General features: G+C 36.5%; 1 protein-coding gene across 1 annotated transcript in view; it reads right to left on the reverse strand.

Moving 5' to 3' along the window:
- Positions 1–20,000, reverse strand: part of LOC136833997 (glypican-5-like) — a 794,851-nt gene that overhangs the window by 33,845 nt on the left and 741,006 nt on the right. Inside the window, exon 4 of the mRNA XM_067096284.1 lies at positions 5,052–5,155. Within this exon, the coding sequence (XP_066952385.1) occupies positions 5,096–5,155 (60 nt within the window). The 3' untranslated portion in view covers positions 5,052–5,095. The remainder of the gene's footprint in view (positions 1–5,051; positions 5,156–20,000) is intronic.

Genomic DNA, 20,000 nt, shown 5'->3' on the forward strand with positions numbered 1-20,000 from the left:
TTCTTACAGAGAGAGAGAGAGAGAGAGAGAGAGAGAGAGAGAGAGAGAGAGAGAGAGAGAGAGAGAGAGAATGTAGATCTCCATCCAGGACAATAATGAATGTTGATGGTCTTTTGTTATCCCATCTTAAAGGGACTTCTCTACACGTATATCCGAAGTCTCCTCCCCGGAAAACTCAGCCATCTTTATCAGGAGTCTTCGTCGCGGGCGGTGGAAGATTTTTTCATTTTTTTTTTCTTAATTTAGAAAATGGGAAGAAAACACACTATGGGACACTAATACATATTATATGTACTGTATGTATTATATATAGATATATATATATATATATATACTTATTTATATATAATAAATATATATATATCTATATACATACATATACATATATATATACATATATATATGTATATACATATATATATTATGTACATTACATATACAGTGTATATTTATACATATATGATACATGCATATAATTACATATACTGCATGTATGAATATATATATATATATATATATATATATAATATATATTTATACACATATACATATACTGTATGTATGCATATATATATATATATATATATATATATATTATATATATATATAGTAATATATATATATATATATATATATATATAATATATATATATATATATATATCATAAAGACTCCATCACAATTATTTTTTGAGACTTTTCTGACTGAGAGAGAGAGAGAGAGAGAGAGAGAGAGAGAGAGAGAGAGAGAGAGAGAGAGAGAGAGAGACGCAGCCACAGGCGTTACTGACGGTTCCTTTTCAGTTTTTTTGTAAAAGAAAACTATTGTGCCAGCTTTGTCTGTCCGTCTGCACTTTATTCTATCCGCCCTCAGATCTTAAAAGCTAATGGGGCTAGAGGGCTGCAAATTGGTATGTTGCTCACCCGCCCTCCAATCATCAAATATACCAAATTGCAGCCCTCTAGCCTCAGTAGTTTTTATTTTATTTGAGGTTAAATTTAGCCATAATCGTGCTCCTGGCAACGGTATAGCATAGGCCACCACCGAGCCGTGGTTAAAGTTTCATGGGCCGCGGCATATACAGCATTATACCGAGACCACGGAAAGATAGATTATTTTCGGTGGCCTTGATTATACGCTGTACAGAAAAGACGATTGTGCCTAAGAAATTTCGCCGAATTTTTTCCTTCCAAGCAGTAAATCGTCCGCCTTGTTCATTGCATCAAAACAAACCTCTGTTCTGTCAAAAACCCACAAACGTGACGCCACGAGCGCTAGGGACCAAGGTTGCTAAAGTGGTATGAAAAAACCCTGATTCATTCATAATTTCAGCGGACTCACTTTCGTAGTAAGAGATGAATGAATGGGCGTAAAATGATGTAATGAAATCAGGAAATAGCCGATTTCAAGGTTATCAATGCTGATGTTGCCTCACATCTATATAACAATAACACGAACTGAAACTGGTATATCAAAATGTATTGCATTCTTCAATTAACAATATAAAACAAGTAAAAAATGCGTACAGCCTATAATGCTATATGAAACTTTCAGTCCATGAAAATCTTAGCCGCGGCCCATGAAACTCAGGTGGTGGCCTGTGTTGTTTGTATCTATAATGGGGCCAGAAATACAATCATGGCTAACTTTAACCTTAAATAAAATAAAAAAAATACTGAGGCTAGATGGCTGCAATTTGGTATGTTTGATGATTGGAGGGCGGATGATCAACATACCAATTTGCAGCCCTCTAGCCTCAATAGTTTTCAAGATCTGAGGGCGGGCAGACAAAGCCGTCACAATACTTTTCTTTTACAGAAAACTAAAAATACAGTGTATGCATCCAGATTTTAGAAAGTATATCAGAATCCCTATCGATTATATACAAACATTTACAATACATTACGGTTTTACTGAACAACTGAGTGCAAGCACAACTGATTTCAATCAACAGTCAGTGACTAAGAGGCAAGTTATATTGGTAAAAAAAAATTGCAAATGATAAACTTATAATTTTAAAGTGATAATACTTTCAATTGAAAAACATCAAAAATTAGAAATATTATAAACAGGATTCTAGGGTTCAAAGTGACTCATTGCAAATACTACACACCTGTCCCTGTGCCTAGCAGGAAAAGGAAGGAAAAGGAGGAAAGGAGGAAGGAGGAGGAGGAGGAGGAGGAGGAGGAGGAGGAAAGGAGGAAAAGGAGAAAAGATGGGAAGGAAGGGAAGAAAACGGGAAAAGAAGAAAACGGAGAGAAGAAAACGAGAGGGAAGAGAAGAAAGCGGTAAATGAAGAGAATGGAAGAAAACGGAAAGGAAAAGAAAATGGGAAGAAAGAAAAGAAAACGGGAAGGAAGTGATGGAAACTGGAAGGAAAAGAAACTTAGAAAAGAAATCGGAAAGAAGAAAGGGAAACTGGAAAGAAAAAAAACGGGAAGGAAGAGAAGAAAACGGGAAGAGAAAAAACGGAAAAAGAAGAAAACGGGAAAGAAAACGGAAGAAGACAAGAAACCAACAAGGAAGAGTAAAAGAACCTTTTACTAAGCAAGGACCGTTTTCCGGAAGGATAAAAAAAAATCAAACGCCATCGTTTACCGCTCACTGCTTCATCATCTAGGAGAAATACTATTTCCTTTCAGTCAATAACTAAAGACGGCGCCATCTCTAAATTACCTTCGGAGAGACATTTTAAAACGCCCTCGTTGAAGAAGCAATCTCTAAATTACTTCCGTAAACACCGCTAGAAATGTCGCAGCCGAGCCAATCTCTAAATTACATTCGCAGACGTATATTAAAATGGTTGCTCGGTGTGCGCGTCCATTTTTCTTCTCTCCACCTCTTCTTCCAATACGTCTCAGAGTCACCACACAGAGAGAGAGAGAGAGAGAGAGAGAGAGAGAGAGAGAGAGAGAGAGAGAGAGAGAGAGAGAGAAATCCTTTGTAATCGATATATCGAGAGTGTGACCGGCATCTTCAAGATCACTGAATTTGAAGCGAGAAAGATACATCCTTCAAAAGAGCGGCGACACGCGGGCTTCAACCTTACGCCTTTCAAGGAGAGAGAGAGAGAGAGAGAGAGAGAGAGAGAGAGGAGGAGGAGGAGGAGGAGGAGAGGAGGAGGAGGAGGAGGAGGAGAGGAGGAGGAGGAGGAGGAGGAACCTTCCCTTCTTGAAACAAGAAGACATACATAGAGATATTGCTTTAAAATTCAAGGACATTGTTGCATAGTTATCGGTGTCTGAGAAAACACACATTGCTGTGTGAGTGAGAGAGAAGGAAGAGGAGAATGAGAGAGAAGAGGAAGAGGAGGAGGAGGAGGAGGGGAAGAACCCTTTCTTTTTCTTTAAAATCCAAGAACATTATTATGTATCTGAGAGAGAGAGAGAGAGAGAGAGAGAGAAGAAGAAGAAGAAGAAGAAGAAGAAGAAGAAGAAGAAGAAGAAGAAGAAGATGAGAAAGAATATATCCTTCTACAAACATGAAGACAGATATGGGGATATTTCTTTAAAATCCAAGTACATTGTTACACAGCTATCGGTCTGTCGGTGTCTGATGAAACACACATCCACACCCTATCAACGATGACGTCACGGAGTACAACTACAGTCGTTGTGAAGCCGAAAAATGACTAAACGACATCACATCAGTGACTGTTATGTGGTTTAAAGATTATAGTTCGTTTATGAGCGAAAATTCAATGTTACTTCTACATTTTGGAGATGCTATTTGATGAGAAACCTGCTTTATAAGACTCTAAAGTATCCAATACTTTACCCAGTAGCAGTTAGGGGTCCCATGTCGTTTTGAAAACATAACTTAAAAGCTTCCTGCTAGTTCGCGCTACTTATTAGCAGGAAAGCCTTTGAAAACAAAGTACACTGTCCAGTTGGGAAAAATGACATCCAGTAAATGACAGTCCAATTACAATCTTTCTTTTTGTATTCAGTTTACAAATGGTATTATGTAACTAGTAGCATAAATAAGCATTTAATTGAAAGGTTGTTTCACTATATGAAATATAAAGACAATAATAGGATGATAGTTATTTTAGTATGGTCTATATACGTTCAAGAAGGCTTTCAGTTTTTAGTGTTTTGTAAAAAAAAACTATTGTGCTGGTTTCGTCTGTCCTTCTGTCCACTTTTTCTGTCCGCCCTCAGATCTTAAAAACTACTGAGGCTAGCCGCCTGCAAATTGGTATGTTGATCATCCACCCTCCCATCATCAAACATACCATGTTGCAGCCCTCTAGCCTCGGTAGATTTATTTTGTTTAATGCTAAAGTTAGCTAAAGGACAGGTCACCACAGGTCCGTGGCTTAATGTTTCATGGGCCGCGGCTCATACAGTATTATACGCTGTGGAGAAAACTCGTTTGCAGCTAGGGGCCGAAGGGACGCTGCAAAAACCTTAGGTAATGCCTACAGAGCAACACGTGTGAGGTGTACTGACGGCATTACATCCCCATCCCTACGGAGATGTACTTATAATGATTCTACAAGTACCTGTGGAGATTTTCTCTTATTTCTACAATTACTACTGCCATAAAAATACAAAAACAAAAGAACAACAATAATTTTTGTCCTTCATGAATGTCGATGGACGGAAGAGCAGCTCATGTGAGTCTGCTGGGCAACTCCAAAAACCACAAAGTCTCAAGGGAGGTATGCCCCCCCTTCATTCCTCCCTCACCAATGCCCTCCCCTCCCTCTCTCTCAAACATCCCTCTCCCCTCGCTCATACCTCCCCCCTCCTCAAACCTCCCCTCCCTCCCCTCCCTCCCCTCCCCTTCCTCAAACATCCCCCCTCCCCCTCCCCTCAAACTCTCAAACCTCCCCTCCACCTCCCCCTCAAACCTCCTCCACCCCCCTTCAAACATCCCTCCCCATCTCTCAAACCTCCCCCTCCCCTCCTCAAAACATTTAAAAACCTCCCCGTTCCTCAAACCTCCCCCCCCTTCCCTTCCCTCCTCAAACCTCATCCTCCCCTCCCCTCCCCCTCCCCTCCCACCCCTCACAGCAGAAGACCTCCAACCTCCTTCCAATTTACCTTGTGATGACCCTCCCTCAAACCTGGGGGTACCTCCACACTGGTCAAACTCTGGTGGGGGTCACTGGGTCTTGGTGCGTGGGTACGTGGCAGTCTCTCCTGACCTGCAAGAGGAAAATACCCACATTTAATCAAGAGCTGAACGAGAAGGTGATAGTGATGATGATGATGATGATGGTGATGATTCTAACAGCATCAATAATAATAATAATAATAAGAACAATAATAATAATAATAATAATAATGATGACGATTAAAGTGATGTTATATTTATAGTGACAAACACTGGTATGATAACAGATGATGATGATAGGAAAATTCTACATCATCAATAATAATAATAATAATAATAATAATAATAATAATAATAATAATAATGATTAAAGTGATGGGGTTTCCTGACAGTGAGAAACTGATTCTATGAGAACAGATGAAGACGATGATTCTACAGCATCAATAATAATAATAATAATAATAATAATAATAATAATAATAATAATAATAATAATAATAATAATAATAATGACGATTAAAGTGATGGGTTATTCTATAAAAATTCCATAATCGTTTAGATTATAATTATAATAATAATAATCTTGAATAAAGGACAGCACTTGCATGACAGTGAGTGACAAAAACTTAGAATGATAATCAGATGGATAATGAAGACCTGATAAAAATCTCCTCGCTGATTCAGACTAATAATAATAATCCAGGTAATAATTATTAACGTGATGGGGTTTCTGGATCCTGATTGACAAACTGATTCTATATATATATATATATATATATATATATATATATATATGCCATATACGGAATCTTGCAAAATCGGACAGCACTTGGAATGACAGCGATGTGGGCCAGAAGGCGGACTAGAAGATTGTCCTTTCACTGGTTCAACATTATACCTATATAGTGCTCCTATATATATAGACTATATATCCCACGTAAGCCAGGTATACGATATACACATATGTGTGTGTGTATGTGGTTTGCATCTTATAGATCCTAATTTGATGCACCTACAATTGCAGAGCAAGATCTGAACACAAGTATATATATAACTTCTTATACAAAAATGTAAAATTAAGGATGAAAATTAAAGTTGTTCACAGTAAAACAGAGACGACGTCAATTGGACCTTAAAATAGACTTGAGAGAGGAGCATTTCCAAAGCCAATCATACGAAGATTAACGGCGTTGCGCCAGTTTCCATCAAGGGCACCTCAAGGGGGAGCCGTTCTAAAGGGAAATCTCTCGTCCTCCTCCTCTCACTACTACTACTTCGTTTGGGGAGCCGTTTCAGGGATAAATCCCTCCTCCTACTTCTACTACTAATACTACTACTGTAACCATCACCACTTCTTTATGGGGAGCCGGTTCAGGGCCAAGTCCCTTAGCCTCCTTCCACTACTACCTAGATACTACTACTACTAGCTGTTATCAAATATTCTGACAGCTACCTTGATTTTATTACTACTGTTTATAGAGCTTTTGCTACCATTATAAACAGAGCTTACATTAATCGTTAATGTTATATCAACATTCTCACTGCCATGTCGATAAGAGTTTTACCCACAAGAGGACATTACTGCATTGGTGTTAATTATGACAGTGAAAAAAATTTAATTCTGAAAATGAAAACGCGATCACTCTACTCCTGACGAATCTGAAATGTTTAAATCCATCAGGACACTTTCGGCTAAGGTACCCTCGAAATCTTTTAGGAATAATTCCCAAGCAGAATACCCTCGAAATGAGAGAGAGAGAGAGAGAGAGAGAGAGAGAGAGAGAGAGAGAGAGAGAGAGAGAGAGAGAGAGAGAGAGAGAGAGAGAAGAGAAGGAACCAGAGAACTTACCATTCATTCTGACCCAAAAAGGAACCTCACACTCCCTGGAAAACTGTCACGCCACCAGCTGACAACTTACTCCAGCGCATATTCAGAGTATCAGTAAGCTGTTCGTGTCAAATTTATTTAACGAATTCGCCAATAAAAACGCTATACATCCGCAATGTACTCGGACCAAGTAACATAATCACTGCATTGCGTGACCTCACGGCCTGCCTGACCTAGTGCTTTCCATTTGCTTGCCTTCTTGCTTGTGTGTGTGTGTGTGTGTGTGTGTGTGTGTGTGTGTGTGTGTGTGTGTGTGTGTGTGTGTGTGTGTGCCTTTAAAAGCTACAGTTTCAGAGACACAGAAGGAGGTACAGTTCATCAGAAAAACAAACATTAAGTAACAGGTACAGTGAGAAATGTCAAATGGCTTCCTTATTTCCTTGATTGCAAAAATCCTCAATTCGTCCATGAACATCTGCCCAGTGATTTGGCAAATGAAAATCATGACAATTCGCATTTAAAACTGAGCCACGAGAATCTTAGCCACAGGAAACAGCAGAAGTCCCCCCAAAATATTTGAACGATTATTATTAATTATTATTATTATTATTATTATTATTATTATTATTATTATTAAAAAGGATGGCTGTATTATGCGAATTTATCTTATATAGTGTCTTTTCTATCCTCCTTATGATTCCCAGGCTGAAAAGCGAAAAAAAGGATAGAAAAAGACACTATATAAGATAAATTCATAATACAGCCATTGAACGATTATTGTTATTATTATTATTAGTAAGATGATGAAACCTAATCACATGGAACAAGCACACAAAAGGGGCTATTGACTTGAAATTCTTTAAGCTTCCAAAGAATGTTGGTTCCAACCTCCCAAGGCAGCAGACCTCCCCAAACTGCAGCAAATAACTGATCATGATACAGAACCAGTGATTTTTCACTGCCCTGGGGGAGACGCGAACCCGCCACATCTGAGTGGCATTGTTCTGAAACAATCAGCAGTATAATCTCATCGTCTGCACTATTATCCTGACCTTACAAAAGTGGTATTATTATTATTATTATTATTATTATTATTATTATTATTATTATTATTATTATTATTATCATTAAGAAGATGAACGTTATTCATATGGAACAAGACCACCAAAGGGGCAATTGACTTGAAATTCAAACTTCCAAAGAATATGGTGTTCATTGGAAAGAAGTAACAGAAGGTAATGGGAAATACAGAAAGAAGAGATCAGTTAAAGAAAACATAAATTAGCATATTAATAAATAAATAGATATTACAACCTTCCTCTATACATAAGGCCAGTGCAGTTGTAGCACAATCACAATCATAACAGGCAAAAAACCTGCAGTTATTCAACTAAAGGTGTGACTCGGAAAAAGAACAGCGTGAAATAAAACTATAGATACATTGATTGTTACAGTGACTGGACAGAGAGAGAGAGAGAGAGAGAGAGAGAGAGAGAGAGAGAGAGAGAGAGAGAGAGAGAGAGAGAGAGAGAGAGAGAGATTCTCACAACCCACTTAATCAATAAAATAATAACAATTGATGTACTAACACCTAGTATATTAAGAATTATTTAACTGATGAACTATGAGGAAGCATTATACAATTCTACCTTTTGAATCGTTTGTAAATAAACACAAATAATATTAGGAGCACTTACGAAGAGGGGAAACAAATAATGCTCATGACATAATGCAAGTGTTTCACTTAGTTTCATTTACGCGATTATTGTTTCAAATACACATCCACTTTATATATATATATATATATATATATATATATATATATATATATATATATATATATATATATATATATATATATAAAGGTAGTGGATATTTAATTTATGAATTTTATATGATAGCACCTACAGTTTTCGTATATGTGGATGAAGAACATATATAGCACACTGTGACCACATATATGTGTGTGTATATATGTGTATAAATATATATATAAAAACATAAATATAACATAAAATAACAAAAAATACTAAAATAAAATACATGAAAATTTTCCCATGAAAAAAACTTTCAATATGGAACACATCGACCAAAAAGTAAAAACACTGCGAGAGAGAGAGAGAGAGAGAGAGAGAGAGAGAGAGAGAGAGAGAGAGAGAGAGAGAGAGGCAGGCAGGAAGGCATTCGTGCGTGGAAATTGGCTGTCGCGCCGAGAGACTGAGGAATTTTATCAAGAAACCGAAGTGAGGTTTCAATATAATCAACGGTAAGGTCTTTTCTTCCTTCCGTCTAGAGCAAAGAAATGGACAGTTAAGTTGCCTAGAGAGAGAGAGAGAGAGAGAGAGAGAGAGAGAGAGAGAGAGAGAGAGAGAGAGAGAGAGAGAGAGACTGCAATGCGGGAGGTTCTGTCATCAGAAGACGGAAAGAACTGCAGACCTCTACAGTTTTTGACGCTTCCCTAAACAGAACAGAATATAGAATTGAGGTCAAAAGCCAAGCACTGGGACCTACGAGGTCATTCAGCACTGAAAGGAAAATTGAGAATAAAGAAGGTTTGAAAGGAGTATCAAGAGGAAAACCTCAAAGCAGTTGCACTATGAAACAATTGTTAGGAGAGGGTTGAGGAAAGTAAGATGGAAGAAAGAGAACATGAACGGAGGTACAGTAAAAGAAATGAAAGGGGTTGCAGCTAGGGGCCGAAGGGACGCTGCAAAGACCCCTCAAGTAATGCCTACAGTGCACCGCATAAGGTGGGCTGACGGCACTACTCCCCTACAAGGTTAGGACTGGAATGCTGACGCTTCCTTGACAAAATAAAATAGGTGGGTCTGGACATCATGAGATAAAATAGGTGGGTCTGGCCATCATGAGATAAAATAGGTGGGTTTGGACATCACGAGATAAAATAGAGTGGGTCTCACCATCATGAGATTCGTGACTCGAGTCAAAAACATCTCGGGGACTATTGAACCGTTTAAAGTCATTACTGCTCTGGTCAAAGGGATTCGACTACGGATACAAACGGTTTTGTAAACAAAATGACTTAATTCAGTCGCTTGGGGATTTTCTGACGGACTTGTTTTTTAATTTATTTATTTGTTTGGCCTAGGAGTCAAAAACGACTAGGGGGGCGTGGTCATTTCAAAATTTCTTTTCATTTGATCTTATCCATTCATTTGTTTACGAAACGACAAAGAGAGTTTAATCATTCATTTATATTTTTATCTATTTATTTAAGAAATTTATGAAATTATAATTTTTTTTCTAATGATTGATTTCCTCTTTCTTTATTTCCCATTACCTCCTGTTACTTCTTTCATAATGAACGCCATGTTCGTTGGAAGCTTGAATTTCAAGCTAGTGTCCCTTTGGTGGGCTTGTTCCATAGGAATAGGGTTAATCTTCTGAATAATAATAGTTAATAATAATAATAATTAATAATAATAATAATAATAATAAAGTCAGTGGCCCCTGTACCGTTCCATGAATAGGGTTCATCTTCTGAATAATAATAATAATAAAATAATAATAATAATAATAATAATAATAATAATAATAATAATAATGTCAGTGGTCCTTGTGGTGGGCTTGTTCCATAAGGTTCAACTCCTGAATAATAATAATAATAATAATAATAATAATAATAATAATAATAATAATAATAATGTCAGTGGCCCTCATCTCTCTGAATAATAATAATAAAATAATAAAATAATAATAATAATAACAATAATAATAATAATAACTCATAAAATAATAATAGTAATAATAATGAACTCCAAAAAGGCTCCAAAACAACAGCAATCCAAAAACGTTTGAGAAACGGCCGACAAGACAAAAATACCAGCGAGAGAATTGAAACAACTGAACGCCGCCATACCTCATCGAGAGAAAGGCCAAGGAGAGAACTAATGAGGGCCCATAACCATTTGGCATTGGGCACCATGAACCCAAACTGCTCGTTATATACGAGGACGGAGTGACCACAGGTTTGGTCTGTGCGAGTGGAGAGAAAGTCTCTCTCTCTCAGTGAGGAGAGTAAAACGCTTCCTTTATAGGATATACGAATCCCATTCGACGTTCTGGGGGAGAGAATAGAATACAGGATTTAGGGCAGAGGTCAAGCTAAGCTGAGGTCATCTATATATTTAATATATAATGTATACTGTATTTAGGGCACATTATATATATATATTATATAGAATATATATATATGTATATATATAAATATATATATATATATATATATATATATAATATATATATATATATATATATATATATATATATATATATATATATATATATATATATATATATATATATATATATATATATATATATAATATAAAAACACACACATGCGTGCATCAACAATTTTGTAAGTTATCAACATTCTAGCAATTCCAGCACATGCAGACTGATCAAATTGGGCATCAAAGTGCCCGACAATCAAATTATGCGTCACAGAGACGAGAAAAGAGATACAGGACGTTACCATCTTTCTTTAACCGAATAATTCCCCCAAGAAAAACAAACTGCAATGAAACAAAACTAAAAGAAGAATAAAACATTCTTGGGGGACGAAACACACACACACACACAAAACAATACGTGATCGGGAGACCGAAACGTGTTTGTGTTTTTTTTTTGTTTGTGTGTCTTTGGTTTTCCTGCAACATTTCCATGCAGAAAGTTCTTGTCTTCAGGAGCCACTGACGATGCAACCAGGCATTCTAAAAGGAAGACACCCCTCAGTATATGTGTATCTGTATGTGTGTGTGTGTATCTGTGTCTCTGTGTGTTTTTTTTTTTTTTTGGGGGGGGCGGGGAGGGGCGGAGGTGCATCCAAGATGGGGTTTTTGAGAGAGCGCCCATCCGCAGACACCTGGGCATAAAGGACCAGTTACACACAAAGGTTTCGATACAAAGCGACGTCTTCTCACGAAGGCAACGATAATCGACGATTCTTCTCCTTCTCCTCCTCCCCCTCCTCCTCCTTCTTCGGGAGGAAACTTTACGTTCGCAATCTTCCCTTTGCAATGGAGGCACGTAATGGCATTGGAGGATTCGATTCTCTCTCTCTCTCTCTTTCTCTCTCTGAATTTTTCGAGGTAAGACCACATGAAATTCCAACCTCAATCTGTGGATAAATTCAGAGATCAATCTGGTGGATAAGAACAAAATAAAAAATTTAAGCCAAAGACCAAGCTAAGCTGGGACCTATGAGATCATTCAGAAGCAGAGTGAAAAGGTTCTTAACAGGAGAGGGAAAACCTCAAAGCAGTTGCACCGTGCAACAATTGTTAGGAGAGGGTGGATAGCAAGAAGGAAGAAAGATAATATGAATGGAGGTACTGCAAAGGCATGAAAGGGGTTGCAGCTAGGGGCCTAAGGAAGGGACTCTGCAAAGAGACTTTAGTAATGCATACAGTGCACCCCGTGAGGTGCACTGACGGCACTACCCCCCCTACGGGGGATTTAAAGGAAAGGATACTGGCCACCCCTAAAAATCCCCCAAAATTCCCTAATAAGGAATTCATCCACAGCATATGGTCATGAAAACCGTTTAGTCATTCAAAATAATTTAAGCAGCATCTGATATAATTCCTACAGCGATGTAAGCTATATCTAGTTTAATCATTATACTTTATTGTCACATTGTAAAAGTAACATTTCATTTTTAAAATGTTACCTCAAGGAAAACCTTCCGTCTTTATTATTATTATTATTCAGACGATGAATCCTATTCATATGGAACAAGCCCAAAGGGGCCACTGATTTCAAATTCAAGCTTCCGAAGAATATTATTATTCTATTAAGATTATTATTATTATTATTATTATTATTATTCAGAAGATGAACCCTATTCACATGGAACACGCCCACCACAGGGGCCACTGACTTGAAATTCAATCTTCCAAAGAATATTAATCATTACAAAGAAGTAAGAGGAAGGAATGGGAAACAGAAAGAAAGAACAGATCTCACATATTAAAAAAAAAAGGAATGAACAAACTAATAAACAAAAGAATAAAAGAATAAAAGAACAAGAAGACTAATGTTCTTGCATTCTTTCATCGCCACGTGATTTGGCAGCGGCCCCGAAAGAACTCAGAGTTCGTCCACTATATATGAATATGACTCTGACAGTTGATGATGATGATGATGATGATGATGATGTCACTTGTGTGTGTGTGTCTCTCTCTCTCTTTGCCAGCCCAGTTTATTTACGACCTGCAATTCGCTGCCGAGGGCTGGCTGAAGCGATCAGACAGACCTTTTCCCTTGGATTATGTGATTTACTTTCGACTCGAATGGGTGAGGAGAAGCTGCGGTCTCTATATGGACCATTAAAGTCGAAAACACGCAGGTAAATTGAGCAGAATTTGGCTTGTTCCTGGTAAACTGAGCAGAGTTTGTCTTGTTCTTGGTTAATTGAGCAGGATTTGACTTGTTCCTGGTAAATTGAGCAGAGTTTGTCTTGTTCTTGGTAAATTAAGCAGAGTTTGTCTTGTTCTTGGTAAATTGAGCAGAGTTTGTCTTGTTCTTGGTAAATTAAGCAGAGTTTGTCTTGTTCTTGGTAAATTAAGCAGAGTTTGTCTTGTTCTTGGTAAATTAAGCAGAGTTTGTCTTGTTCTTGGTAAATTAAGCAGAGTTTGTCTTGTTCTTGGTAAATTAAGCAGAGTTTGTCTTGTTCTTGGTAAATTGAGCAGAAGTTGACTTGTTCCTGGTAAATTGAGCAGAATTTGTCTTGTTCTGGTAACTGAGCAGAATTTGACTTGTTCCTGGTAAATTGAGCAGAACTTTGACTTGTTCCTGGTAAATTGAGCAGAATTTTGACTTGTTCCTGGTAAATTGAGCAGAATTTTGACTTGTTCCTGGTAAATTGAGCAGAATTTGATTTGTTCCTGGTAAATTGAGCAGAAGTTGACTTGTTCCTGGTAAATTGAGCAGAAGTTGACTTGTTCCTGGTAAACTGAGCAGAATTTTGACTTGTTCCTGGTAAATTGAGGCAGAATTTTGACTTGTTCCTGGTAATTGATTTAATTCTGACTTGTTCCTGGTAAACTGAGCAGAATTTTGACTTGTTCCTAGTAAATGAGCACAATTCTGAATTGTTCCTGGTAAATTGACCAGAATTTGACTTGTTCTGGTAAATTGAACAGGACTTGTTCCTGGTAAATTGACCAGGACTTGACTTGTTCCTGGTAAACTGACCAGGACTTGACTTGTTCCTGGTAAACTGACCAGAGAGAGAGAGAGAGAGAGAGAGAGAGAGAGAGAGAGAGAGAGAGAGAGAGGGAGAGGGGAGCGACGGTTGTACATTTTTTCTCTGGACCCCACTGCCCAAAGTTGGGAGAAACCTGTCCAAGCCTGGAATCCACACAAACACTTTACAACGCCAAACACGATATAGATTCTCAAGCACCCCTTTATTCTATCATTCTTGTCACTGGAGAAACCAGAGAGAGAGAGAGAGAGAGAGAGAGAGAGAGAGAGAGAGCCTCACTACTTTACTTCTGCTAAAGTCACCTGCCCCTGAAGGTGGAACTATACTTTAGTTTCTTTATTATTATTCTCGCTTGACCTAAACCACGTGGCTCATCAGCAACATCTTCCTCCCATGACCCTGGTGGTGGATATTACAAGGTCATAACCTCGCGACAGAGGGCTCATCAGCAACATATCTAGCACATTCATCAATGCACTCTCTGGGCTACCCGGATATTACAGCTCTTTCATTCTAACTCTTCTACCACACCATCCACCAAGCACTTCATACACCAGTCTTACCAACGTGTCTTTTCCCGTTCTCTCCACATGACACAACCACATTAAATTCTCTTGAATTATTTCTTCATCAGTGTAAATTGTTTACTATTCCTTCTTTGTATATATATATTTTTTCAATGCTATTTTGCCTCTCCGTAGATCCAGACTATTCATGAATAACCTCATGTGTGTGTATATATATATATATATATATATATATATATATATATATATATATATATATATATATATATATATATATTTATATATATATATATATATATATAACTATCTCTGTATATCCATTTATATATACATATATATATAATGTATATTTATGATAAACGTCATATATATATGTGTATATATATATATATATATATATATATATAAACGTATATATATATATATATATATATATATGTGTGTGTGTGCGCGCGCGCGTTCACGACCCAAAGAAGAGTCACCAGATCTATTAGAAAGTCATTTCCACTGATCTCACTGTTTTCCCGTTCCTGCCCAATCCGGTCGACCGCAAATGTATTCGAATCAGGCCAACATCAGACCTTCCTTTGGCTTTTAATGAAAACCGAGACTCAATCGGCTTTAGATCACCCGAAATGACATTTGCCTGGAAGCTCTGGGAACACGCAACTCATCCCACATTCAAGCAGACCGAAGCGAAACTAAATCAGTGACAATTCTGACCGGAAAACATTGTTTCTCTCGTGGAGCGGGATATTCTCTGAGGCGCCTCACTAATTTTAGCTTGAATAGAATCGAACAGAATATAAAATTTAGGCCAAATGCCAAGCTAAGCTGGGGCCTATGAGGTCATTCAGCGCTGAAAGGGAAATTAAGAAAAGAACGAGTTTGAAAGGTGTAACAGGAGGAAAACCTCGCAGCCGCACTTTGAAACAATTCTACCGTAAAATGGAAGGCTGCAGTATCTGCAAAAATACAAAACTGAGAAGAATGGTAGAAGCTCCCTTGCCATACTACTGATTTTGCAGATACTGCAAATGGGACTCCCTAAATACTCGTGGAAAGCACTGAAGAATCATTCTGAAACTGCAGTAACTTGTGTATTAGTGTTTCACGAGCCCAGTAGGTGGCATGTCTCAATTTCGAAAATTTTGCTGATATTGCAGTTTTCCATTTTAGGGCAGAATTGTTAGGAAAGGGTGAGGGGTGTAAGATGGAAGAGAGAGAATATGAACGGAGGTACAGCAAAAGGAATGAAAAGGGTTGCAGCTACGGGCCGAAGGGACGCTGCAAAGACCCTCAAGTGGTGCCTACAGTGCACCGCGTGAGGTGCACTGACGACACTACCAGAGGGAAATTTTAGCTTGAGACTTATATCGTCGTACACTTCTTTTAGGATAAAATACACTAATTTAAACTTAGATTCTTTACAGAATATATACTATACTGCTTCCCTTTCCCTTATAAAAAAAAAATTCATGACCTTGTTAAAAAGGTCAAGGTCAATATCATTTCTGAGTACATTTGGAGTTCATTGCAAAGGTTATGAAAATCTTGGCCATGAAATTTAATTTTGAAAAACAGCTCTCACGCCATCGGATTCAGATTCAGTTTTTCAAATTAAATAAAACAGATGGAAAACTCACTTGCTGACATCAGCAATGCTTTATTATTATTAGCTAATATGGGCAGGAAGAACAAAATAAAAAAAATAGTATAAAATATAAGCATTTTGAATGGTACATTAATTATGAAGAAAGATTTGCGTTGAAGATAATTAATTACTAAGCAATCATCATACTTCCATTGCATATATATGTATGTATATATATGTATATATACTTATATATATATATTTATATATATGTATATATATATTTATTTATCCATACATTGACAAACACACCCTCTCTCCGCCATCACAACCAAACCCTCTCGATTTATTTTACCTGTCAATCAATCAACCCTCCCCCCCCTCTCTCTCTCTCTAAAGCATACCTGGCTGGCATGTCATAAACAGAAAAACAGCTATCAGTCCAAATACACTTTCCCCCGGGCAACAACAAACTTTTTTTTTTTTTTTTTTTTTTTTTTTTTTTTTTGCTGATCACCAAACCTTCGTCCTGAAGGGAGCAGTAAGTCACCAACACCTGGCCCCATCCATAATAAGCTTAAGATTAAAAGGACATTTTCTCCGTAAATATCTTCTCGGCAGTTTTACCCAACGGGTGAAATCATGTGTTTTTATTTCTTACTAGGCGTTTAGTTATATAGCAATTATTAGGTGAGAAATTTCCTGTTAAGTTTCTACAGAATGCTAGTGATTTTTTTCTTGTTAAATATGTCCTTTGCAGTTTTACCCAGACGCATAGAATAATTCCCACATGGATCAACTATTAGGTCAGCAATTTCCTGTTAAATCTTAAATAAGTTTTTAATTTTTACCTTACGCATTTAGTTATTCATTCCTCACTAGGTGTTTAGTTACATAACAATTATCAGGTGATAAATTTCCAGTTAAATTACTAAAGACTGGATATGATTTCTTGCTAAATAACTCCTTTACAGTCTTACCCAGACGCAAATATTCCAACAGGTGAAATCTTATATTTTTAATTCTCCCTACGCATTTAGTGAAGGAGCAATTATAAGGTGATAAATTTCCAATTAAAGACAATTCGTCCCCCAACCATACGTGGGATTTAACACAATTACTCTCAGTGTGCATAAAAAAATCAGTTTAACAACATACGCCAAAACTGAAACAAAAATCAAAGTGACATATCTATCTCATCCGCTCAAAAATATTCATTTCAATATTATTCAAAGATCTTTAAGAATAATATACCTTTCTACGTATTCAGTGGGACACTTGATTTCAGCTCAGTCTGAGGTAAGAGACCTTTTTCATCCGCCATTTCGGAAAACGTCTGACGATATGCAAATTGATTTGACGACCCTAATAAACACAAAATGGCTCCCATTAATCTGGCACCTGAATAAAAATGATCACAGAAGTGAATGGATCTTGTGATAAAAGGTGGAAGTAAATGGATCTTTGTGATAAATGGAGGTGCAGAATAAATTACAGCTGCAATGTCAATTCGCTTAATAACATTCAGGCAGTTAGTAGTTCCATTAACTTAGAGAATAATAATAATAATAATAATAATAATAATAATAATAATAATAATAATAATAATAATAATAAATATTCAATCAGAAATCGTTCGTCTGGGTGGTTCTACAAAAATAACGACATGATTTGGTCATCCTCTGGACTAAGAATAAGAAACGAGGTGCTGATTTTGATTTATAATAATAACGAGTGGTCTAATAAATTTTACCACTAAGAATAATTTGATTTTGATTTCTCTCTCTCTCTCTCTATTATTTTATATATATATATAATTATATACAAATAAATTCTATTTATATAATATATATATATATATAAAATTCTATATACATCTACTCTATATATATTATATACTATCATATTAAATATATATATATATATACATATATATATATATGTATATATATATATACAAATAAATATATAATATATATATTATATATTATATATATATATATATATATACATATACATATATATACATACACATAAATACAACCTTTTCATATATCAGCCCTAGTCAAAACCCTCTTTCCCTCCCCAGTGCACCGATTCTAAAATTAGACAAAAGATTAAGATCCACTTCCCCTCCCTCCCCCATCAATCAAACCAAACGCAAACATTCAGAATATTTTGAGAAAGTCACATCAATTCCCTGCTTATTTACACTCCGGAAAAATATGACGGTGATGGTTTAAAAAAAAAAAAAAAAAAGAAAAAAAAAAGACTTGACTTTACGAGGACCCAAAGTTCTCAAAACGGATTAAAGGCGTCTAGCAACCGGGGCACTAATAGAACTGGGGTTGCTAGTCAACCCCCTGGCAACTCCAACCTCAATACCCCCTAACCCTTCCTCAACCAACCCTCCCTCTCCAACCCCACCTGTCAAAACTTCCCAAGGAGACATATTTTCATTATTTTGCATTGCTTCCCTAATATAATTCTTCTTGCATTTTAGTTTTCTGGAAAGAAAACTATTGTGCCTACTTTGTCTGTCCGTCCGCACTTTTTCCTGTCCGCCCTCAAATCTTAAAACTACCGAGGTTAGAGGGTTGCAAATTGGTATGTTGATCATCCACCCTCCAATCATCAAACATACCAAATTGCAGCCCTCTAGCCTCCTAGTAGTTTTTATTTTATTTAAGGTTAAAGTTAGCCATGATCGTGCTCCTGGCAACGCAACAACACAGGCCACCACGGCTGGCTGTGAGTTTCATATGCCGCGGCTCATACAGCATTATACCGAGACCACCTGAAGATAGATCTATTTTCGGTGGCCTTGATTATGCGCTGTGCAGAAAACTTGATTGCGCCGATGAAACATCGGAACATTTTTACTTGTTTATAATTGACATACATTTTTAAGTATTTATTAACTTTAATAAGTGAGATCTCATCTTTCTGTATTTCCCTTTACCCCCTCTTTACTTTTTTATTAGTGAACGCCATATTCTTTAGAAGCTTGAAATTTAAGTCAGTGGTCCCTTTGGTGGGCTTGTTACATATGAATGGGGTTCATCTTCTGAATAATAATAATAATAATAATAATAATAATAATAATAATAATATACAGTAACACTTCCTGTACAAGCAGGTAACACCTAAAACAGGAAATTTATGAAATGCAATAATATCCACTTATAAAAAATGGCCTGGCACAGAACTTTGACAAAATTCTACTTTAAATAAACCTAAATAAAAATATCGTTGCTATAATAATAATAATAATAATAATAATAATAATAATAATAATAATAATAATAATTAATAATAATAATAATAATAATAATAATTCACAACGACGTATCTCATTTTCTTTAAAAAAAATTTTCACATGAACCTAAAACAATTCTGCAATTATATTCACTACACTCTTAGTACTTTATAAAGACTGGGTCGTGATTAGAGCTTGTTTCTTTCTCTTTATAAAAAGTTCAATTAAACATTTTTTTCTTTTAATCTGCTCTACATCTGGCGAACTGATTAGAGTATCTGTCGCTACGCAGCAATAACCAGATGTTTTGGGGTGTATTTAAGCGGACTCACGTACTGTTTATAAAAAGTTAACAGGGCAACAAACATACGAGCTAAATCTACGGGGAAGGTAAACCACACCTGCGTATCCACGAAAATAGTCATGAATCAGCACAATTTTTCTTTGGTTCTTATACTAACACTGGAGATTTAGAGTAACCCTAAAAAAGTAGA

Source organism: Macrobrachium rosenbergii, chromosome 52 (assembly GCF_040412425.1).
Source record: "Macrobrachium rosenbergii isolate ZJJX-2024 chromosome 52, ASM4041242v1, whole genome shotgun sequence".
Classification (NCBI taxonomy): Eukaryota; Metazoa; Arthropoda; class Malacostraca; order Decapoda; family Palaemonidae; genus Macrobrachium; species Macrobrachium rosenbergii.